At 46.9% G+C, this 24,418-nt stretch overlaps 1 protein-coding gene and 1 long non-coding RNA gene across 2 annotated transcripts in view; both read right to left on the bottom strand.

Annotated features, from left to right (window-relative positions):
- Positions 1-10,594: 10,594 nt before the first annotated feature.
- LOC146753055 (cytosolic carboxypeptidase 4-like) overlaps positions 10,595-24,418 on the bottom strand; it is a 114,806-nt gene continuing 100,982 nt past the window's right edge. The window contains exon 6 of the mRNA XM_085530998.1: positions 10,595-11,096. Within this exon, the coding sequence (XP_085387124.1) occupies positions 11,093-11,096 (4 nt within the window). The 3' untranslated portion in view covers positions 10,595-11,092. The remainder of the gene's footprint in view (positions 11,097-24,418) is intronic.
- On the bottom strand, positions 17,968-23,657 carry LOC146753056 (uncharacterized). Its single transcript, XR_014940259.1, has 7 exons — positions 22,650-23,657; positions 21,346-21,504; positions 20,938-21,080; positions 20,257-20,455; positions 19,420-19,556; positions 18,833-19,171; positions 17,968-18,192 (listed from the first exon to the last, which is right to left on the bottom strand). It is a non-coding gene; the product is annotated as an uncharacterized LOC146753056 (long non-coding RNA).

A 24,418-nucleotide genomic window follows, 5' to 3' on the forward strand; every position in this document is an offset into this window, starting at 1 on the left:
GAGGAGACCATCAGTGTCTTTTCCTGTTTTCCTGATCAGGGAGAGTCAATGGAAGGTGCCCTCTGCAGACAGATGGGAGTCTGATGTTGTCTGTCCCTTGTCCCATTTGGTGGCCTTTGTCACTCCATTATCTGCGGCAGGGACAGCACAGCAGGGCATGTGGCATCCAGCAGATCCATGGAGAGCACAGATGGCAGCTTCTTGACCAAGCCATGGAGGAACCAAAGAGGAGAGGTGCTCTGCTGGATCTCATACTCTCCGGCATTGAAGGACTTGTGGGAACTGTGAAGGTCAAAGGGGCATCAGGCCATGTGCAAGATGCAAATGTATCTCTTTTTATTTATTTTGAGGCTGTAAGCTTAATAGTTGATCATAAATGTCAATAAATCTGAAACAAATAATTGAAGACAAAGATGGAAATCAATGAAAATGTGTTAACCCTTCTCAACATGAGAAATTCTCATGAGTCTTGTTCCATTTTAAGTTGTAAATATGAATCTTTGAGGTGATTTGATGTCTTTTTTTTTCTTTTTCTGAAACTACAATGTTTTCCAGAACTGTGTTCGCTGGACACAAATGCCTTCAGGTTCAGAGACACAGACAGCGGTGCCAGTGCCAATGCCCTGTGACTATAGCCCGGTGCCCAGCACTACTCTTCCCTGCTGCCTATTTGATGTGTCTCATCCTCCAAGTGTTTTCAGCTCTCCTAAATAAATGGCCATGGTTAAGGGCATGTTTTCAGCAGGCCATTTGGGCACACACTACTCCCACTGCCCTCCAGATTTCCCCACCCCTTGCTCTTTGTTCAGTCAGATACCTCCCAATTATCTGTCTGATTTCTGACTTTCAGGGGGATTACTGGAATTTGTTCCATCTCCCCAAATTCTGAGAATCAGTGAGAATGTGTTAACCCGTCTCAATGTGTGAAATACTCAGAAGTCCTGATCAGTTTTAAGTTGATACCTTTCAACTACCTGGCTGATCTATCCCACGGAGATTACTGGAATTTGCTCCATCTACCAGAGTCTGATGGCCTCTGTTGTCAACTACTTCACTGTGATTCAATCTATCCTATGCTACCTCAGTATAAATCATTTCTTTTAAAAGTATTCCATATGAAAGACAAACTTCAAAAGATGCAGCTTGAACATGGCATGCAGTTGATCGCTGTTTTACTGTTCATTCAATTGCATCACCTTTCCTTCCATTTGCTGGCCAGATAAAAAAGAGAAATATTTCCTTTTCCATGTGCAGCTGGTTCTCTGAGGAAAGCCAGTGGGAGTTGGTGCAAAGCAGTTTTAACACTGAGCGGATGAATGCAGAGGAGAAGAGTGATGTGAAGAAAAGTGATGCAAGTCCCATAGGTCCAATGTGAGCAGAAATTGGGTGGGGAGGCTGAGAAGGACCTTTGTCAACACAGTAACAGTACAGAACTCATTGGGACAACCTGGATTAGTATCAGTTGCACAGTGCTGCTTTAATGTCTTCTTTAAACCCAGCTATAAATAAATAGACAATAAATTTATAATGGATTCTTTAATCTCTCTCCAGATATCCCTCCTTTTTGCTGAACAAGTTCTGATAACCTGAAGAAGATAACAAGATGGCATAAGGCACAGGAGATTCTTTAGGTTATAATGGTCCCAGGGTGCATTTGATGCTGAGTTCATCAGCCTCCAGTGCAGAGAGAAGTTTGCACAAAGTGCTCAACAAGACAAAGTCAGAAGTAACAGTGAAGTTTCTTGGAGTATTAATGGTCCCAGTGAGGGCCATTACCAAGCAAGCTTCCCAAGGGACTTGTTAGAGAAGATAACTGGAAGCCATGACTAAAGGCAGGCAAAGGCACTGGCATGCTAAGAAACCTCTCCTTTGCCTTACAAAGCAGACAGGTCAAGCCCTGATTGCAAGACCAGTGGTAGAGAGATCCTGTCTCTCATGTTGGCTCCTGGCATTTCCTGGGGCAATGGGTTGGAGGTCTGTATGATGTTAAATGAAAGACATGGGAACAGAAGATCCCAGGCTCTACATGTGGTGCAAGGACGCTGTGAGGTTCATGTCCCATATGAGACCTATGTTTCATCGCAGGATGTGGGATGTGAGAAGGGCCCAGTGTGAACAAGCAGTCAATCCCTGTGAAACTCTGAACTTCAGATCTCTCACTTCCAGTGCCCTCCTTTGCACATTCTCCCAGAGTTTGATGTCCTTTATGTTCTGCGGTGCCCAGAAGTGCACCTAGTGCTGCTAGTGAGGCAGTAGCAATGCAGAGCAGAGAGGGATGATCCTTTCCCTCACCCAGCTGGCAATAAGTTGCTTCATGCACTCCAGGGGACCGTTGGCTTTCCTGGCTGCCTGGGCACACTGCTGACTCACATTCAGTGTGATGCTGACCAGCACCCCAATCCTTTCCAGTCAGACTTCTCTCCAGTGTCCCATATCCAGTCAGTGTGTATGTCCAGCATTGCTCCTACCCAGGTGCACAATCAGGCACTTGTTCTTCTTATACTTTATGCATTTGGTGCTTAGTACCAACTGGTACACAGTTCTCTGACTTGTCCACATCTCTCTGCAAGTCCTCTCCACCCTCAGTGGAGGCAACAGCACCTCCTCATCTGGTCTTATCAGCAAACTTGCTCAGAACGTCTTCTAGTCCTGCATTCAAGTCATCTGCATAAACATGAAAGGAAAGTGGCCCCCAAATGGAACCCTGGGGACCCCGACAGTGACCATCTACAATCCTGATGGAAAAAACTGACTATAATCCTTTGGGACTGACCTACTGGCCAACTGCTCACCCACCACATTGTGTTTCTGTCTAGCCGTATGCAGAACATTCTGTCCAGAAGGTTGTTGTGAGAAACAGTATCAAAATTTCCACTGAAATCCTCAAGGATTACATCAACTGGCTTCCCTTGGTCAACTAAACGGATAACTGTGTCACAAAATGAGCTTAAATTAAACAGGACCTTCACCTCACAAACTTGTGTTGGCTGCGACCAATGACAGAATTGTCCTTCAGCTGTTTTTCCATAACTCCCACCATCATTTTCTCCATAATTTTACCAGGCTCTGGACTGACAGGTCCATAATTGCCCATGTCATCTTTCTTGCTCTTCCTTACCACGAGACAACATTTGCCAGCTTCCTGTCAGCTGGCATGACCCTAGACTTCTTTAGATGCAATTGAAATGAGAGCCCAGAGCACACTAAGGCATCATCATTGAAAGAAAGTAGATGTGCCATAGCTTTGCAATGCCTTGAACTCCAGAGTATGCCACAAATGGAGCAGAGGGGAAGATTTGCCTCTTCTGTAGTGAACTCATTCATTTGGTAAGCAGAATAACACTACCTGATACACGGGGACTGTGTCTCTGCTCTGCTCTTCTCAGCTCACAGGGCAGCGGTGCAGGGTGTTGCTCTCATGTCAGTGCAGGTAAACTCACTTTAACCCTTTTTCCTCTGTAAATGCTTCCTCTGTTTGTATGCTCAGATACACTTCCACATTCCCTCAAGTACACTTTCGTATATCATTAACAATTACACTTTCTTATACCATCAAAACAGTTTGTCAAACAGTACAGTTCTTCAGTTCACATAAACTCCCTTAATACAGTCTGTATTCTTCAGTTATAAACACTGTGCCACAGAACCAGCACTGATTGAACCACCTCCCTCACACACTTCCTCACAAGCAGTACATAGTATTACATAAATGGGTTGACACTCATTGGTGGTGGAATGTACACCTCTCCTCAGGACCATCTTACTAATCTACAGAGTACAAACTCCTGTCTTCTTACATACAAGCAGAAAGTACATATGAGTGGACAGACAACACAGTCTTTCACTTTGTCCGTGTCCGGCCATTTCCCTCACAGGAGGAAGGAAACATGGATCGGGACTCGGCACTCACCCTGCAGCTGTTCTGTGTCTCACTCACACCACACTCACTCTGACATTTAGATCAAAAAGCATGGTTAATTCATACTACACAATGCTGACAACGTTTTCTAGCTGGAATCTTAATAACACTCATACTCTGGTCGACCAGTTGCAAACGTTAATGTTTTTCCCAGAGTCGTCTTGACACACGGTACCAAACACTTAAAGCAGATGATAATATTGAACATACAACCTATAAGCCCCATGATTACAACTTGGAGAACCCAGGCTACCATTTGACAGGCTATCCACTATATCCCATACCTGTAGGAGAGACCAACCTAGGTCCCTCCTATTGTCAACTCCCTGGGAGAGAGTATTTGTTCTTGTTTCCATTCATATGACATGCAGTTCCCTTTCATAGGAACTCACCCAAGGAGTCTTCCTACCCCAGCTGGCAACCAAAGCCATGAGCTCACCTCCCTGGGAGCAGCACGTATGGCTGTAAACTGTGTAGGATGTCTCCTCAAGACATATGGGCTCCACTTACCATACACATACCTGGTCCACCTATGGGTGGTCCTTGTCTGTCCCTGCAGTGATCAGGTGAGGAAGGGAGTCCTTCAGAGAAATCTCAGGGTGCGCCAAAAGTGTCTCCCTCTCAGCTGGTCCTGCAGCGAACAGAGCTGGTCCCACCTGGGCCGCCAAATTGACTACAGGAATTGAACTCTATAACCTCTATAACTGATACAGTCTCCCATGACATACTTATACCAGAGTTGAGGAAGTATGGGATAGGTGAGTGGACAGTGAAGTGGGTCGAGAATTGGCTGACTGGCAGAGTGCAGAGGGTTGTCGTTGGCGGTGCAGTGTCTGGCTGCAGGGCTGTAACTAGCGGCGTCCCCCAGGGGTCTGTGCTGGGTCCGGTCTTGTTCAGCATCTTCATCAATGACCACCCTCAGCAAGTTTGCTGAAGACACGAAGTTGGGAGGATTGGCTGACACACCTGAAGGCTGTGCTGCCATTCAGCGAGACCTGGACAGGCTGGAGAGCTGGGCAGTAAGAAACCGGATGAGGGTCAACAAAAGCAAGAGAAGAGTCTTGCACCTGGGTAGAAATAATTGCATGCACCAGTACAGGCTGGGGGAAGAGCTGCTGGAGAGGAGCTCTGCTGAGAGGGACCTGGGCATCCTGGTGGACGACAGATTGACCATGAGCCAGCAGTGTGCCCCTGTAGCCAAAAAAGCCAATGGCATACTGGGGTGCATTAAAAAGAGCGTGTCCAGCAGGTCGAAGGAGGTGATCCTCCCCCTCTACTCTGCCGTGGTGAGGCCTCATCTGGAATATTGTGTCCGGTTCATGGCTCCCCAGTACAAAAAAGACAGGGATCTCTTGGAAAGAGTCCAGCGGAGGGCCACAAAGATGGTGAAGGGCCTGGAGCATCTCCCCAATGAGGAGAGACTGAGGGAACTGGGTCTGTTTAGCCTTGAGAAAAGAAGGCTGAGAGGGGACAGGATCCAGGTCAATAAATATTTGAGGTGTGAGGGGCAAAGTGGTGAGGCCAGACTCTTGTCAGCAGTGTGTGGAGGAGTGACAAGGGGAAACAGACAGAAACTGGACCATAGGAAAATCTGCACTAATGTGTGCAATAACTTCTTTATGGTGAGAGTGACAGAGCACTGGAACAGGCTGCCCAGGGTGGTTGTGGAATCTCCTTCTCTGGAGATATTCAAGACCTGCCTGGATGCCGAGCTGTGCGACGTGGTGTAGGGAACCTGCTTTGGCAGGGGGGTTGGACTCAATGGTCTCTGGAGGTCCCTTCCAACCCCTACAATTCTGTGATTCTGTGAATATCATGGGGTGGTTTGGATGAGGAAAGACGACCCCTTTGAATGACCTTTTGTCAGGGCATGTCCTGGGATTCCTAGGATCCTCAAAATGCAGCACTGCTTCTGTCACTGAAAAATGGGGCCCTGTGTGGGACGGAGGGAGGGTCCATGAGTCCCTGGCCCACCTGACTGAGTATTTCCATGGTCTTAGCAAAGACATACGTACAACTTGAGAATGACAGTTAGCTGCGTTCATGGTGGCATGGCCACTGCTGATGGCCTTGAACTGTCTGAACATAACTGAAGAGGCTCAGGCTGATGCAAATCAGCTATTGAATGACAGTGTTGAAAAATTGGAAAGACAGGTGGCAGTTTTGATGGGGAAAAAACCTAATTCAATCATTCTCCTATGGAAGATCAGGAACATCTTTCTGGAAGACCATGGGGAACCTGTACAAGGGAATCTGTATAAAATGGACTCTGTAAATGAAGGCACTAAAAGGTCAGATTTTGAGGTTCCATTTGGACTAGATCTATTTGAGATCTGACTGATTGTAACCCAAAAATGAAAAAAAAAAAATGCAGGATAGGCTGGTGGGAGTGCCCTGACCAGTGTCCAACCCCCCAAACCCTGCTGCCCATAATACAGCAGCTGAACTGATGGATATAGTACAGTGGTTTAGACAGAAACCAAGAGAGCATGCCAGCATAGCTGCTCTGGTTATGGGACATGGAGGCAGAAAGCGCTGTGGTGAACGGACTGGAAATTTCAAAACTGACATCCATTACTACTCACCCTGCCTTCAGGCAAAGACTGTATGTTCTGTCCAACATAATGAGGATAGCCATTTGATCAGTGAATGATTTATGGCTGTGTGTCATATAACATGGCCAAATAAGAATGACATACCATTAAATATCAGCCTGTGGTCCTCTATGGAGGACTAACAAAATTATATTAGAGAATTAGGCATGAAAGAGGCAATCTATGAAGATGATTTTGAGAGCCCAGTCAATAAATTTTTCATCAGGAACGAGGGATCTCATCCTACAGCCATCACCTTTACATCAGGATGGGTCTATGTTATCCATACTGAACCCCCCAGTGGCCCTCAGGTGCTGTAATACAACAGGCTGCCCAATTGATGGGGAGACAAGAGTGCCTGCAGCCAGATGCAGTCTCTGAATGGTGGTGGAAAGGTCAGAGAACCATCTGCTGCCATGACTTAGGCGTCCAGCCCCTAAGGTAATCCAGTCTGGACCCATTAGGGTCTTGAGACAACCAATGTTTAAAGACCAGATTAGAGCAGGAGTTCAGTTTAAAAAGATCGATGGACAGCATAATCAGGAAAAAATATCTGTTAAACAGGCCCAAGCACTGAGTATTTATAGTCCAACCTTTTCAGCCAAACTAGATGTGAATGTAACTCAAGAAGGGTCTGGATGGGGGCTCTGGCAGAGCCAGAGTTCTTTGTGAACCCCTATGAGGTTTTGGTCACAGGTTTGGCATGGAGCAGAATAAAGATACATCACAGCTGAAAAGCATTTATTGGCTACCTATTCTACACTACAGGTGGTAGAACCAGTAACTCAGATTTCAGAGGTTAAACAACAAGGCCAGTCCAGGGGTGGGTAAAAGATCTAACACACATCTCTATGATGGGGGTGGCCCAATCACAAGCAGTGGTGCGCTCAGTTGTTCTGCTTGCCTGCTCCTCAAGGAGTTAGGAGAAATCTATGCCTGCTGCGTGTTCGAGTGCATGCGCAATGCCATGTGGAGGGCTTATCACAATAAAGATTGGCGGATTTGCTGCGTAGACCGGTCAGAACTCAGATCTGCGTTGTGCTTCCTGCGGCACCAAACGCCCAACAGTGGCAGTTCCGTGTATTGGCCAGCAGGTGGCAGCAGAGACCACGGAAAGAACGTCTGCGGGACAGACCTTGGGGATCCGTTCTCTTTTGATTATAGGGGAAGAACACAAAGGTGGATGAGGAGGGAAGGGGGGAAAAAAAAAAAAAAAGAAAAAAAAAAACCAACAAACCACAGCAAATAAATAAAACTTCTCCAAACGTAGCAAACGTGAATGTCTGTCAATAAATAAATGAGTAATTGAATTGATGTCCTTTTCCCGCCCCCCCCCCTGCCCCTCCCCAAACTTCTGAGATGAAAAACCACCTGGTATCAATTGGACAGATGCACACAGTGAAGCCAGGGATGGTCTGAAACGCAAAGCAGCTGAGCAGCTTTTAGAAGAAAACAGAGTAGTAACAACTTCTGTACCTACATTCACCACTCTGAGATCCTGTCTGGGTCACCCAAGGCTTGTAAATAACCACTGGGTCGGTTCTGATGTCGAGTGATTTGTTGTCAGTTCTCTCATGGTTCTCCGGTCAGTTCTCCGGTGCCAGGATCTGCCACAGGGCATTCTGACCACGGGCATCATGTTTCTACGCTGCCGCCTGCATTTAACAGGCAATGGGACTGCCCAGCATGTGCAAGGCAGCACCTCTTTCACACCACCAGAATGTTTAAGGCTGTTGGGATTGTTGTTAGCGTCCCATTAACACTGAGGCTAGAGATACCCTTAGGATTGACATTACTATTAGCATTACTTTGATGGTGCCCTATCTGGGTCATTTTCAGGGGATGTCAGGAGTAAGGCACAGTGTCAGGAGAAAAAGAACAGACTCTGTTACTTTATAAAAGTGATAATAGAGAGAGTTCATTGGAAAAAATACAACTCTTAAATAATACAAAGCATGCTTCTGATTGGATGCAGGCATCATCTGGGCTCTGATTAATATTACTTTTAAGGTAAAGATTATTGTTACCTTAATGATTGTTTTTTGGATTATGATCAGGGTAAAGGTTCCTTTTGCTACAAACTTCTAGCATCATTTTTGTTGTTACATTTGGAGTTAGAGACGATTTTAGAATCAGGGTAAGGGTTAGGATTAGAGTTACATTGCGGGTTAATGCTGTTATCTTTACAGCTCCTGTGAGGGTTGGGGTCTGGGTCAGGTGTTTAAAAAATGAAATGAGAAAAAAATAAAAAAAATATATTGAAAGCTTCAGATTTCCTTAATCTTTGTGGGAATCATATAATGTGCAACTCAGATCTACCTCTTTGTGCAGTGAGTGTCTGTAAATTTGCTAGAGCCTAATATAATATGGCCTTGTGCTTTCCGCTAACTCACCTTCATTTCATTTCCATTACATTTGCTTGGTAGTCAGATTTTGGTGTGTGGATATTTTAAAACAATCTAACTGACATTGGCAAAAAATTAAAAATAAATTAAAAAATGCACGACAGCATCAATTGTATCAATTTTTATAGATAAGATACAGAAGAGCTGTTTCCCTTAGTTTTCTGTGCCTCTTTACTTTCTTACCCTCTCCCCTTGTGTGAAAAACTCTCAAAGTCAAAGATTTCTAGTTAGGCAAAGATGGCAGCGATAGCAGCAGTGCTTATTCATTACTGCAATACTGCGCGCACATCCCCTATTGACAAGGGAGAAACTGCACACCAGTCAGTGAAATCAATTCTGTTCTGTGCCCTAAACCCAATGCAGGTGATGCTCTCATGGCTCTCATTGGTTGAGCATCTCAGGCTCACAGACTCCTCCAGACTGTTGCTAGGTTTCATTTCCATATAAGGTCAATTACCAACCTCTTGTTTTTAGGTTTGCCTTGTACTTTTCTGCGGACAGAGAAGGGCAATGTTTCCAAAAGTCAGTACATTCATTCTGTCCTGTGCTGGGCTCTACCCACCCTGTGTATTTATCTTGTGCTTGTCTCAATTCTCCCCATGTCAGAATGCCCCCAGTCTGAACTTAACTCTGTTCAGCAACTTTCTTGGTGGAAAAACTACTTATACAGCTGTTTTACAAGAGGGTTATACATTCAGTTAGGGCCTACACTATGTACTGAAAATACTGGAAACTTCCACTGCAAAAACACAATCTACCTCTCCCATCTGTGCAGCCTTGCAGACCCAGAGCACGCCAGGTTATTTCTGCTTTCATAGCATTTGCATGCTGTAGGGTGAGCAAAAGGTTCTGCTGCTTGATTCTTCTGCAAGAGCTGCCTACCGGCAAATGGTTGCAGGGATGGAGGATGTGACAGAAAGCATTTGTCTCCACAAGAGCAGAGTTACATTCAGTGCAGAGTGTGAGAGTCAGGTTGGTGTGGAAAAGCACTGACACGCTGGGGATGATGCAGTGCTCACATGTCTAACACTCACAGACATTACTGTCAGAAGGATGGTGCTGTGTTGTGCTTCTACCTTTGGCAGCCCCTGGAGAAATGCTGTGGCACACAGAACACCTTTGTATTGCACTGACTGCTGCCATGCAGCATGGATTTAACACACCAAATCCAGAGGAGCATGACTGCATCTAACTGCCCTGAGAAAAACTACTGTAGCTGAAGAGATGAGGAGGCAGCTGCTCATCTGCAGAACAAGCAGCACTGCCAGACATTGGGCCAGGTGAGCACCTCCTGCTGCAGCGTGATGATGACAGGGCTGGAGATGATCTGCAAAGCCAGCTTAAAAGTGGGAGACGTGAGTCAACATGGCAGGAGGACAGAGGTGTTAGGGAGCAGCCAAGGCATCAAAGAGTATCAAAAGGCTTTGAAAGGTATCACAAAGTGACAGCCAGGAAGACTGGGATTATCATGAGCAGCAACCTGGATGCTAGAGATTATTTGCTCCCATACAAAATGGTAGAGATCTTGCTGCAGACATCCCAAAGCCAGGCAAAATGGGAACCCAGAGCTCTGCCTGCACGAACCCCACAGCCAGAGTGTTGCAAGCTGAGCTGCCTTGCTGTTTGTTGCATTCATCGCAATCACTGTGAATGAATACTCAGAATGCAGTCAAGGCGATAATTGAGCATGAGTGACTTTATTCAATAAAAGACAGGAGGGCTTGAGAGGTCAGGGGTGAAGATGGGACCCCTCTTGTCAAGATGAGAGTGGCTCAGAGCTTGTGCTGCTGCCTGGTGCCTGGGACTGGCAGCCTGACTCTAAGTCCCCATCTAAGATGCTCAGCTTCACCTCACTGATGCTGACCTGCTCCTGCATGGTGGTGCTGCTGCTGGGGCACTCGGGCTGTGCTTGGGATGGGCAGCACTGCAAAGGCGCTGGGTCACAATCCAGGCAGGTGACTGCTGTGTCTGGCAGGCTCAGGTCAGCATCTTCAGCAGAGCCAGGAGATATGAGAGCATGAACGTGGATGAGCCCCTTGTGTCCATCACTGTTACCATGTGGAAGGCTGTCATCCGAATTGCAGCGATTCGTGCTTAATAAGAACTCTCCATTGATGGAAACACACTGCACATCACTACTTGGTTTGGATCTTTGGGGTTGACAAGGGCTCGAATCACCTAGGAAGGCATAGAAACACAAGGGTTAGTGTCAAACATTTGCAAGTTGAATCATGAAAGAGGTTGTTGATACTTGGTAATAGAGTGGCGGCAGGAAGAAGCAAATAGGCTTCAAGCAACAGAGCCACTGTCTTGAAAGTGATCCTCGTGCAGGTCCAGCTCGTGTGTTGTTTCACTGTAATCTGCTTCTTTGGGTCTACCTAGTGGGCAGCAACACTCGAGTTGTTACTGATATCATTGAAAAGAACTGGAGACAATTGTTCTATTCCTAAGAGCTTCAAGGTGCCTAGAAGCACAAATAGAAACCAGCAGTATTTCATCACTTCACCAAAAGGAAGGTCAAACACCTGAGCTGTGAAGAGCAGTTACAGAACCTATGCATAAGATCACACCAGACATACTTTGTTCTAACAACAGTTATGGCACATAGTCCATTTCCTTCAATATTCCCAAAATGAAATGATGTGGAGCATTACAGGGAAAGAAACACTGCACACAGACACTATGACCCTGATTAGACTCAAGCAGCAGACTTAAAACAAGTCAGAGTTTTAGATTCCAGGATATTTCAGGACCTATCATGTGTGAAATTCAGTTACACAACAGTGCCTAGGTGCCTGCGTTTCAAGCAACTTTCAGATCACAGCCATGTAAAATAAAAACAAATTCAGTGCAGAAATAGCAATTCTGTACCTTAATACTCATGAGATTATCCATTTTTTACAGCACTCTGACTAAGTTCTAAAACTTGCTCATCCCAGTTCACTTCAACAAGTTCCACCAGTTCAAGCAACGCAGTTCTGAGATCCGGTGTATGTTAGGCAGATAGAATTGAACAGTGCAGAAATAATCTCTGACAGCTTTAAGAGCTCCGTTCTGCTTACAAACTCTCAGTCCAAAACTATTCTCAGTTTTAAGGAAATGAACACCTGAAGCAGTTGGATCATCTGCCATTTGCCGCATTCTGCTTCTTGGCATCATGATTAGCACAAAGGGTTTTCTGCTGTCCTGCAAAATGGACAAAGTCCTGCTTACAAATGGACCAAGTTTCAGTGTACAGCAGAGTTTGTACCAGACTAAAAAGCCACGTCATTCAATTCATGTGCTCAGGTTGTTATGCACTCAGAAAGGAAACAGAACTAACTGTTGAATTCTGAAGGCAATCTGTGGGGTCCTACATTACCTCCTGATTCTGGAAGAGGAAATTCTAATAGCAAATGCAGAACTTTGCTCTTTGTAGACATGAGAAGAGCTGGCATTTAGGAACATTCATTTCTGGTAAATCAAATGAGGTGTCTCTATTTTTACTACAGATAGTATAGGGAGCAGCCAGTTGAAGAACCAGATACAAAAAATCCAGCCCATTGGCAAGAAAATACTTCTCCTTAAATTCTGTATGCTATCATGGTACAGAATTAGGCTACAGTGCCACATAGACCAACCAAGCATAGAACCAAATCCACAAAATACTGATAGACAAAGCAGCAAAAACAGGGACAATATTCAGCAGACAGGCCTTTCTACCCACAGCTCAGCATGTTCTGCCATCCGAAAAGCAAGGCCTCTTGTCAAGCTCAGCTATTTCCCTTCTCAGTGTATTCTAGCACCACTGATACCCACTGGTATCCTCCTGTAGAGTGCCATCATATTGTCATCATCCAAAGGGAAAACCCACACAGCAGAGCATACAGCACTACACCCATGCTCCAAATATCCGCCTGAAAAACTAAAAGACAAGCTTACAAACCTGAAGCACCTCAAATGGCTTCCTGACAGACTGGATTGTCTGCCCTTGCCAAAGCCCACATATAGCCCATGAAAAGCTGGCTCTTTCCCTCAGGAAAAAAAAACCTTATCATCCCAGAGAAAGCATATAACCCTCATTCAATTGTTCTTCCACTCAGCTTAGAGCACTACTAAAACCAGCATCTTCACCTTAGCTCATCACACTGCTGCAGTTCACAGTTTTACAGGGATTTCACTGGCAAAAAAGAAATCAAAGCCGTCACAAGGGATTTAGCACAGTTACGTGTTACTGGCTACGAGAGCTGTCAGCACAGTCACCTGTCTGGCTTTGCTGCTGTTCTATTTATGTATAGGCACAACAAGGTTCAGACACCTCACAGTGCAATTCTCACTTTGACTGTAAAGAAAAAGGAGGCTTGAAAAGCAGTGTGTGGAAAACAAAGAAACAAGAATTAGAACAACAGTGGGGCCATGGCACTTGTAGGAATTGCTCCGCCTTTAACAGCGATTCAAGAAGTACGAGGGCATCCCAAACCAGAGCAGTTTGGACAGATTAACAACTGCAAGTAGTGGGTTCCAAAATTCCAGACATGAAATCAAAGCTGGAAAAACTCTTCACATTTTCATCTCTCAATTTTTAGTACATTGTGCATTACAACGGAAACAATTCTTCACATACAACTTGGAATCTAAAGACAAGTCTGACAAAACAGACTGCACAGAAATGATGGATAATTAACAGAGCAAATTGCTCTTTCAAACACTTAGTAATAGAAAGAGATCTCTGGAGTTGCTGTTCTGTAGAGCCCCAAAGCAGTCGCTTGAGGCAGTTCAGGATTAGCCTGAGACAAACCAGCCTGCTGTGTGAACTGAGACCAATTGCACTTTTCTAGTCTGTGGCCACTGACAGCTTCTGAGAGCTACCAAGCAATGCAACCTAGCAGAATTCAGAAGGGAAACCAAGAGAGCCTACCTGAGCTCCACTGCCTTTAAATGCTCTGTGGAGAGGGAAGGGAAAGAGGGGAAAACAAACACCGCTCTACATCCCTCTGAGCCAATAGACACTTTGCCCTGGATTAGCCCTGGTGCTGCATAAGCTGGGCTTCCTCAACATGTGTTCAGGTGGTAATAAAGGCCTGCCTGGAATAACACAAAAAATAGAGAGAAATGTTTGCTTTAACAGAGTTTATGTCTTCTGGTCATAACACTTCAGAAGCCTCAGAGGCTTCTTCTCCTGTGTATATTTTCATTCATCTTATATTTTGCTTTTATTCAATGTGACCTCTCTAGGCAAATATTGTCTAACACCATGAGTATCACATAAATGTGCAGATCTCAAGCTGCTCACTTATCTAGTACCCTTGGCATGATGCTTTATTTTCCTCAGCTGATCATCTAGATTGTGCCTGTTGATTGTGCAACAACAGCCTGTTGGTCTCGATTACCTGTGAGAGGCTCTAAATTTGGCCAGGAAAAATCATTTGAGGATAAGTAATTATCTGGGACTCAGTAAGGCAGTCTTCCCATGCTTTCATAACAGCAGAGATACACACACACACAAACTCGTGGAACCCCACTGCTTTGCACAATCCTGTGCACACTCACGTGTGTCATGCACTGATTTCCCAGCCAGTCCTCGTAGGGTCTCTTACTTAGGACAGGAGTGCAGGGGAGCAGCCAGAAGCTGTTTGCATTCCCTGCTGTCTGCTGGGCAGCTTTGCTGGAGATGCTTGGGTTGCTCTGTTTTTCCTTGGGAGGTGGGAAGGAGCTTTGGGTTGGAGGCACATCCCGTGCCAGAGCATCCCAATGGCACGTGTGGGGCACTGATCTGCAGCAGATGAAGGGGAGGAGGTCCCAGCACAGCTCTGCACCATGCTCTGCCACACTGGGCAGCTTGTTCCTGGCTCAGCAGCGCTATCAGACAAGAAGCAGGGAAGGAAATCAAGGATGGGGGGTACCATCAAACGCAGTTAGTGCATGCCTGTGCAAGACAAACAGACCCAGAGCTTGCGGGTTGTTCCTGCTTTTGTAGCATTTGTGTGCTGTAGCTGAGCAAAAGGTTCTGCTGCTTGAATCTTCTTCTGCAAGAGCCACTTACCAGTAAATGTCTGCGGGAATGGAGGGTGTGACAGAAAGCATTTGTCTCCATGACAGCGTAGTTACACTTGGTCTAGAGAGTGAGAGAGGCAGGCAGCACTGCCTGATGTTGGTCAGGGCGAGCTCCTCCTGCCGCAGCGCGATGATGGCAGGGCTGGAGATGATCTGCAGGGACAGCTCACAGGTGGGAGCCAGGAATGGACACGGCGGGAGGACAGAGGTGTTAGGGAGCAGCCACGGCAACAAAGAGCATCAAAAGGCCCTGAAAAGCATCACAGAGCCACAGCCAGGAAGCTTGGGGTTTTCATGAGCAGCATCCAGGATGCTAGAGACTATTTGCTGCCATACACAACGGCAGCAGAGCTCTCACTGCAGGCATCCCAAAGTCAGGCAAAATGGGAACACACCCAGAGCTCGGCCGCACAAACCCCACAGCCAGAGTGTTGTAAGCTGAGCTGCCTTGATGTTTCTTGCACTCATCCCAATCTCTGCGAATGAAAACTCGGAATTCAGTCAAGGCATTGATTGAGCACGAGCGTGCCTTTATTCAATAGGAAAAAGGAGGGGGTGTGAGGTCTGGAGGAAAGATGGGACTCATCCTCTCTTGTAATCATGAGAGCTGCTCAGAGCCTGTGCTGTTGCCCAGAGCCTGGGACTCGTGTCCTGATTCTGTGCCCCCCTGCGAGATGCTCAGCTTCTCCTCGGTGATGCTGACCTGGGCCTGCATGGTGGTGCTGCTGTCGGGGCACTCGGGCTGTGCTTGGGCTGGGCTGCACTGCAGAGACATTGAGTCCAGGCTGGTGCCTGAGGAGTCTGGCAGGCTCAGGTCAGCAGCTTCAGTATGGATGGGATGAATGAGCGCTTCAACGATGATGACATTCTTCTCTTGATAGCTGATGTTATACGGAAGGCTTTCATCTGAACTGCAGCATCCTGTGCTTAGTAACAACTCTTCATTGATGGAAGATGCGTCATCGTAACATGCCCTGCGTCTTGGGGATATACAAGGGCTCGGGTCACCTAGGAAGGAGTAGATGTACAGCGGTTAGTGTCGAACGTTCACAAGATGAACCACGGAGATTCTTGCCATTTGGCTATGTAGTGGTGGTGGGCAGAAGCAAATAGGCTTCTAGCAACAGTGTCACTGTCTTGAAAGTGATCCACGTGCAGGTCCAGCTCTTGTGTTGACAAGAGACTCATTTGGGAAAGACAGGTGTCAACTGAAGATGTCAGGCACGGGCTTGAACGCCAGAAGGAGGTACAAGCCCACTGAAAGCATGAATTCTACCTGTGTTGCTGACAAGCAGTGATTTGAAAGCTGGATTTGCACCCTTACCTGCCAGGACCAAGACTTCAGCTTCAGAGGGCTCCCTGGCACTGCTCTGCAGTTGGCGTTTGGCCACAGGTGATGGTTCTTGCTTCAACTGCTTCCATCACCAGAATCTCCTTTGGAAAAGGAACCCGAATGAAAGAATCAGCAAATGAAAAAGAATGAGGAATAACCACTTTCCCAGCATTCTTCTGACATGCAATTAAGACTCTTGACTCGGGCAAGGTCTTAAAATCAGCTGGTTACAAGAACTGTCCCAAAATATACCCAGCTTCTGTACAGCTGCCGTTATTTCTGACAGCATGTGTAATCACAGAATCATAGAATGGCCCGGGTTGGAAGGGACCTCAAGGATCATGAAGATCAATCACCTCCCTGTCCCTGCTGGCCATCCCCTCTTCTGATGGAGCCCAGGGGACCATTTGCTCTCTGAGCTGCAAGAGCACGCTGATGGCTCACGTTCTGTTTTTCATCCACCAGGACCCCCAGGTCCTTCTCTGCGGGGCTTCTCTTAAGGACTGCTCCTCCCAGGCTGTAGAAATGCCTGGGATTCCTCCAGACCAAGTGCAAAACCTTGCACTTTGCTGTGTTGAACCTCATTAGATTCACCTAGGCCAACCTCTTGGTTGAGCTCCCTCTGAATGGCATCCCTTCCTTCCACTGCGTCAGCCGTTACACTCAGCAAACAGCAGAGGGTGCATGCGATTGCATCATTGGTGTCTCTGATAACCATGTAAAAAAGCACTGGTCCCAAGACAGATTCCTGGATGACACCACTTGTTATCGGCCTCCACCTGGACATCGAACCACGAATCACCACCCTCTGTCTGTGGCCTTTCAACCAATCCCTTATCCACCAGGTGGTCCACCTGTCAAATCCACATCCCTCCAGTTTAGAGATAAGGATGTGGTGGAGGGCCATGTCAAAGATCTTGCTCAAGTCCAGGTCAATGACATCAGTTTCCTTCCTTTTGTCCACAAATGCCATCACTCCATCATAGAAGGCCACCAGACTGGTTCGGCATGGCCTTCCCCTGCTAAAGCCACGCTGGCTGTCTTGGATCACATGCTCATTCCTTATGTGATCAAGCATGTCTTTGAGGCGGATCTGTTCTTCATCATCTTCATCACAGTTACACATTTGAATCAAATAATCGGTGTTCCTGTCACGAAGAAAACCTCTTTGTCTTCTACTCCTGCTGCACTTCTGTGCTTTCACCAGAAGCAAAGGGAGAGGCCACCTCCTAGATCCAAATTTTAAGAAACCAACACCCAATAGGTGTCATCTGAAGTAAAATAGCAGAGAAATTAAGATGACTCTTCTGCATCCAGCTTGGATCACTCCCTCACTCAGGCACACCACCATCAGATCAAGGAGATGCTGCCTTCAGCTTTGATACTGTATGGGAAATCACAGCTTGAACCTCTGATTAATCAGCTGAGGCAAGTGTTGGGTCAGCTGCAGGAGCACACGTGAGAGTAATCTAGCTGTGCTCCCAGAAGGGGTGGACCTCGACTCCACCTCCTCTGAGACCTCATTTAAAGGCTGACCACCACTGAGGCAGCATCTCTTGGAGGTTGCTCCCCAGTTGAGACTGCCTCAGCTTTCTGGTCAAGGTATCGATATTGGTGAGTTTCCCTTTGCTAATAACCTTTGACTATTTACCACCATCTTGGTTAATATCTTTTTATTAGCCACCCTTACAGAGACCATAAGGGTTTGGGCTTCCAAACTCTCAGCAAGCATTTGGATCAGCCAGCTTCCTGCTGGGGAGCCCCCTGCATCACTGCTGCCTATTCTGGTACCGGACCCGCAGATGCTTCAGAGCTCATTAGCATGGACTTCCTTCCTCCCCTCAGCAGCTGCTCCTGCACTCACCTTCATTCCTACTCAGATACCGGCCGCTTCCAGCACCAGCTGACCTGCAAGACACAGAAAGGAAAGGTGGGAGTCATGCAAACGCACAAGCCCAAGGCTGCGTCACCACCACGTATGGCAGCCTCGGGAAGTCAGCTGCAACTACAGCCTTTGTCAGAATGGAAACAGGAATTGTCAGTTAAGTGTGACCTCTGAACTCATTGCCACCATCAGAAACAGGCACTGAAATCGCTCACTTCACTGCAGCTGGTTACCTCCAAATTCTTTTACTTTTAGGAAAATGCGGACACGGAATTGAAGGACACTAGAAAAGTGACATCTACTTCCCCGTAGGTGGTTAAACTTGGAAGCAGGACTTGAGCAAGAAAAGCTTCTCAGCTCAGAATCACAGAATTATCAAGGTTGGAAAAGACCTAGAAGATCATCTGGTCCAACCATTGCCAATACTTCCCGGATAAATCATATTCCATACATCACATCCAAACGTTTCTTGAACACTCCCATTGTCGGTGACTCCACCACCTCCCTGGGCAGTTCATTCCAGTGCCTGACTACCCTTTCTGAGAAGTAATATTTCCTAATGTCCAGCCTGAATCTTCCCTGGCGCAGCTTAAAACCATTCCCTCTAGTTCTATCACTGATTACTCGAGAGAAGAGGCCAACCCCCAGCTCACTACAACCTACCTTCAGGAAGTTATAGAGAGTTATAAGGTTTCCCCTGAGCCTTTTCTTCTCCATGCTGAACAATCCTAGTTCCCTCAGCTGCTCCTCGTAAGTTTTGTGCTCCAGACCACTCACTACCTTCGTAGCTGAAGACGTTCCAGAACCGCAAGGTTTTCTTGCATGGAGGGGCTCAAAACTGAATAGGTCAGACCTCCTTCTCTCCATCATTGCTGTCACGTGGAAGGCTGTCCTTGAAACTGCAGTGACTCATGCATCCTAACTGCACTCCATTGATGGAAGCACACCAGGCATCATCGCTACTTGCCGGTGGGTTCCTGTGCTGGCAAGGGATAGATTCACCTGAAAGAGTAGATACACAGCAGTTAGTGTAAACTTTCACTATCCAAGGAGGCAAAGGCTTGGTGCTGCCTGTCAAGCAGGCTTCAAGCAGCTTGCGAGACTCATTTGGGAAAGACAGGAGTCAACCAAAGATGTCAGGCACGGGCTCGAATGCAGGAATACAGAAAGAGGTACAAGCCCACTGAAAGCATGAATTCTACCTGTGTTGCTGACAAGCAGCTTTTAGAAAGCTGGATTTTCACCCTTACCTGTCAGGACCACGACTTCTGCTTCCCTGGCACTGCTCTGCAGTTGGCATTTGGCCACAGCGGATGGTTTGCCCAGGAATAAGCAGGAACGCCAACTGCCAGCTGGTGATTCCTTCCTCTTTCTGGGAGAACATGGTCTGGAGAGAGAAAACAGCATGTTGTCAGTCGTGGTGCAGGGTGAGTGACGAGCTGCACCGAGCCCTTGATGACAGTTGCCTGCTCCTGGCAATGCCTGGTTTCTGCTGAAACACAGCTTAGAAAAGCCCTCTGTTTCAAAGATTCATTCAGAGATGCTTCCATTCCTACAGCTTAGCCCCCAAAAGTCCTGCTGGCTACATTCCTCTCAACCATTTTGAGCAAGATGCGGAGCATGTGAGCAAAGGCTCAGCAGCAGGAAAGGACAGGAGCTGGCAGGCGTAACTGCTTTCTGAGGAACTGGGCAGCCATAAGGGAAGCTCAAAAGCATCTCTGACTCTTACGTTAACACCTCCTCGGCCTCAGCTCACTTTAATTTCTAGTGCCAGCAAGTCTGACCAACAGCTCTTCTTACAGGAGAAGTGCAATTGGTTTCAGGTGCGTGGCCCTGAAATCTGGAAAACCCCAGCGTTTCCAGGTACAGGCAGCACAGACCAAGATAGACACTAGCGTGGCTTTCTGCATCTTGTGACTGCCTGCCCAACCAGGAAGGAAATGCACCCTTGTGTGGCTCCTCTGAGCCAGTAGGGCAACTGTTTTTTAGTTGAGTGCTTGGAGATACAATGGACAAAAAATAAACCAATAGAAATCACCTGAACAATGATGATAGGGGCTGGAAAGGGAATTCCTCTTTATCTTTACCTTTCAGATGGAAAATCAATGATTGCGTCGAAGTTCCTCAGTACAGCTGCAGGCCCTTCCTCCACTTGTATCTTGCTGCTCCGTGTTGCAACAGGAGAGCTGCTCTGGCCTCTCCTCTCAGCCTGTGCCTCCTGCAGTGTGAGCAGCTTTGTGGATGGAGACACCCACACAGACTTGGGCCCAGGCAGAGAACTGTGCCCTGCAAGGGAAAAACACACGTGAGACGGCGGAGGAAGCAACAGCACAGCCATCCCAGTACTGCATATCTCTCAGAATTGCTCATCCGAGCCACTGGAAGTAGAGGAGCTCAAAATAACCGTGTGCTCAGTGGTATGCTCGTGGCAAAGGACACAGCCACAATTAAGAGCAACTCACTGTATCAAAAACAGGCAAACAAAAATCCTAGAAAAACTAGGGGGCTGGGATTCCAGAAAGCTTTGCTGCCACGTTTCAATCAAGCTTCACCTGCTGGCAAAAAATCTTAACAGCAGTGATGGTTTTCTCCATGTAAGGTTTGTGTTTGGACACACTAAGGATCCAGGAATGGGGCACCATATTCTAACCTAAGCCCAGAAGCCTGCTGTCTCCTCGACAGTAATAGAATTTTCAAAGGTCTTGGAGAAGACCTGGATTGGATCAAGGTGCCAGATCAAGATCAAGCTAATGGAGGAAGACACTCACCTGCTCACTCTCCCACGACTGGTGTGGATTCGGAGCAGAAGATGACATCTGTGTGGCTGATGAGGAATTCCACCACAGCTGACTGAGTCTGCAGCTCCATGCAGGCAGCTTCAATGGCGCAGGAAGATTGGCTCTGCTGGGATCTGAAGAAAAGGCAGATCTTACAAGTCATTTCCCCAAGGTCATTTCCCCAAGTCTGAATTTCTGTAGCCAAAAACTGTCAGGTTGGGCTCTGGAGACTTCCGCAGTGGGCAAACAGCGATGCCACTGACGAAATTATCCTGGATGATCAGGGACACAGCAGTCCCAGCTAAACAAGTGAGTAGAAACTGTCATCTAGAAATTGTGCCCCTGGGGTTGGGGGAGAGCAGAACTAAGCATCGTGTTGAAATGGAAAAAGAAGTTTACCTTAAGAGGTTTGGAACCCACTCTATCGCTAAGTTCTTCACGTGCATGTTTATCACCGAGCAGATCCCAGCCAGAGACACCAAGTGTCTTATTAAGTCCCATGGGGACAGTGCACTGGTGGTCAGCACTGAGGCAGACTTGATGACTTCCAAGAGGCATCTGGGGAACACAGAATCACAGAATGACCCGGGTTGGAAGGGACCTCAAGGATCATGAAGCTCCACTCCCTGCCTGGCAGGGCCACCTATCTTCCACATTTACTAGGCTGCCCAGGGCCACATCTAACCTGGCCTTGAACACCTCTACAGATGGGGGATCCACAACGTACCTGGGCAGCCTGTTCCAGGACCTCAGCACTCTCCTAGTAAAGAATCTCCCCCTACCACCCAACGTAAATCTTCCGTCTTTCAAATTAAAACCATTTCCCATTGTCTTGCTATTATCAGCCCTTTCAAAGAGTTAACACCCCTCCTGATTATACACACAGCCTGTGCCATCAAGGCCAAGCAGTGCAAGCTCTGGGGGGCTTTACAGCCTGATTGCGCAGTGCAGCTTCTCGCAGCAGGCATTTGACTCCAAGTCCCCTTTGCTATTAACCCCATACTATCAATAGCAGGGGAACAGCAAAGGAAAGGGAATTCTCACAACCATTGTGAATAGCTTAAATAAGCACCTCCTGGCACTACCACAAGTGCCATCAAGTGAGAGGCAGGATGTGGCAAAGACATGCCTCATGGGGCTAACAGAAAGAAGACCTCAGAGCTGGGGCAATGCTGCAACCACTAGCCAGGACGCCCAGGGAACAGGTACGTGTCATTTCCAAGACACTGCCCTGAGCTTACCGAGAATTTGGCATAGAGATGCTTAGTCAGCAGAGGGCTCGGGAGCTCCCTGAAATACATCTTGCACAGGGAGCTCACGCTGTGAATGTCTCAGACACTGAGCTCGGGAACCTGCTCTGAATCGAATTCAAGGCTGCAGAGAAGGACACAGAATTGGGCAGAGGGCTTTGGGAAAGACGAAAACAAGTCCAAAGCCACACAAAATACAGTCAAGAAAAGGAAGGACCTCTGCAGAGCCTTCCATATGGTCTCACATCACAGCGAGAAGCAGGAGAGCTCTTGTGGCACAAAGCTTGGGGCAGGAGAAATCAAGGCTGCCTCTAAGATAGTGCTTGCAAAGAGACTTGTGCTCTAGATACCTCATACCTTCAGTGTTCTTCTTTGGACACATCTCAGGATTTCAGTGTCCTTCTTGCAGTGAGGGGCCAAGAACTGAACACAAAACTCAAGGTGAGGACTCACCAGTGCCAAGCATAGGGAGATGATTGATTCCCTGCTCCTGCGGGCTCCAACCTTCTGCATTCCAATTCCAATCTAAACCATTCCTGCTATGGTATTACTTGAATCCTCATTTAAGGCTGGACCTCAACAGGTCAACACATCAGAAATAACACAGTGTGCATCTGGAAGACGTGTCTCAAAGCCCAGAAAATCCAACTCAAAATCAAACTCTACCCTTGGTAGATTTACATCACGCTCTTTTCCTTGTGTGTGAGCAATACTTGCTCTTTTCAGATGGTACTATGAGCATGTGGCATCCCAAACACATAGTTAGCATCCGTCCATATCATTAAGGCTCTCGTCAAGGCAGTTATTTCAGCCTTCTGAGGTGAAGTCCCCACGGCTGATGGTTGTGCTTCCATTCCCTGCTCAGTAGCAGTTACTGCATGTCCTGCCTTACAGCCTCCTTGTCTCACAAAACTGCAGCTGCTGGTAAACCAGGCATCTTCTGCATCTTCTAAGGGTTCGTCCTTCAGCTCCGACCGACCAGCTGCAATGTGCAGCTTCAGTTGTTTCAAAGCAGTGATGTCATCCTGGTTCTCCACCAGGGGAGTTCCGCTAAGGAAAGATACTGGGCTGGCAATAGTAGTTACAATTATTTCTATATCACCCTGCTCCACCAGGATGGCCTGGTATTTCGGGAATCTTTGGGGTGAGAGCCAATGTCCCCCTTTTGCCTCCAATACAGTAAACACTGCATGAGATATTAAAACTGGTATTCTTTGGCCCACTGTAGATTTATAGGCTTCCTGAATATTGAGCACCAGTGCACCCTGGCTATCCCTTACTCACTTCAAGCTGTTTCAAGTTTACCATCAGTCCGTAGCTGTGTATCCACGGTCAGCACCCTCCTGTCATTCCTGGCAACGTATGGAGTTCCTTGGCAGTTTGCAGCTCAGGGGTTGAGCAGATGGCTTCTTTCTTGGCAGTCCTTAAGGTTCAAAGTCCAGCTGTCATCTCCTATCCCAAATATGTGACTTGCTGCTGAGTTAGTTGTGCTTTCTGTCAACCAAGAAACTCTGCAAACTCTCAGTCTATTATACACAGCCCTTTTGTTGCTGTGGCACCCACGTGCTCCAGTAAAGTTCCACCCTAGGATGGAGGATCCCAGGTCTCAGGCTCACGAGTTGACCAGTTCTCAACAATCATTCAGCTGTTCTCACAACCCTGGGTAACACTGTCCAGGTTCACTGAGTCTCTTCTCCCTCTATTAGGGAGAACAGATACACGCAAGTACTCGTATGCTATCATGAGGAATCCAGTAGGTTACATTTAATATAGAAGCATGTTGCAATCAAAAGCACGCTTAAATAAAAGCATAACCTTTTCTTTCACTCAAAATAATAGCCCAGAAAAAAATAAAAACAAAACCCTCATCATCAATGTTAAAGAAATTATCTACTAGATCTCGATGGGAAGTAGAAGCACATGCTAGATTTAGGAGCACAGCACTTGTCTCATTATCTGAATGCATCTCAAGGCAGGATCCTTGTGAAACTGTGAGAACTTCTATCATTAATAGACGAGTACCGTGCCCTGATAGATGGTTAAACTGCTTGCAGTGCACTGTTAGATGTACAGGCTGGCAGCTGTATGTGCTGTGACCAAATAAAACCCACACAGAAATCTTTCAGAATATCAGGACCTACAAGTATTGCATTCATATTTAAAGTAAAAAATTCCTAAGCTACACATGTTCTAGGTTTCCATTTGTTAGATACAACATACCT

The sequence above is a fragment of the Coturnix japonica genome, unplaced genomic scaffold, assembly GCF_054131305.1.
Source record: "Coturnix japonica strain WE unplaced genomic scaffold, WE-NBRP24 Scf040, whole genome shotgun sequence".
Lineage (NCBI taxonomy): Eukaryota > Metazoa > Chordata > Aves > Galliformes > Phasianidae > Coturnix > Coturnix japonica.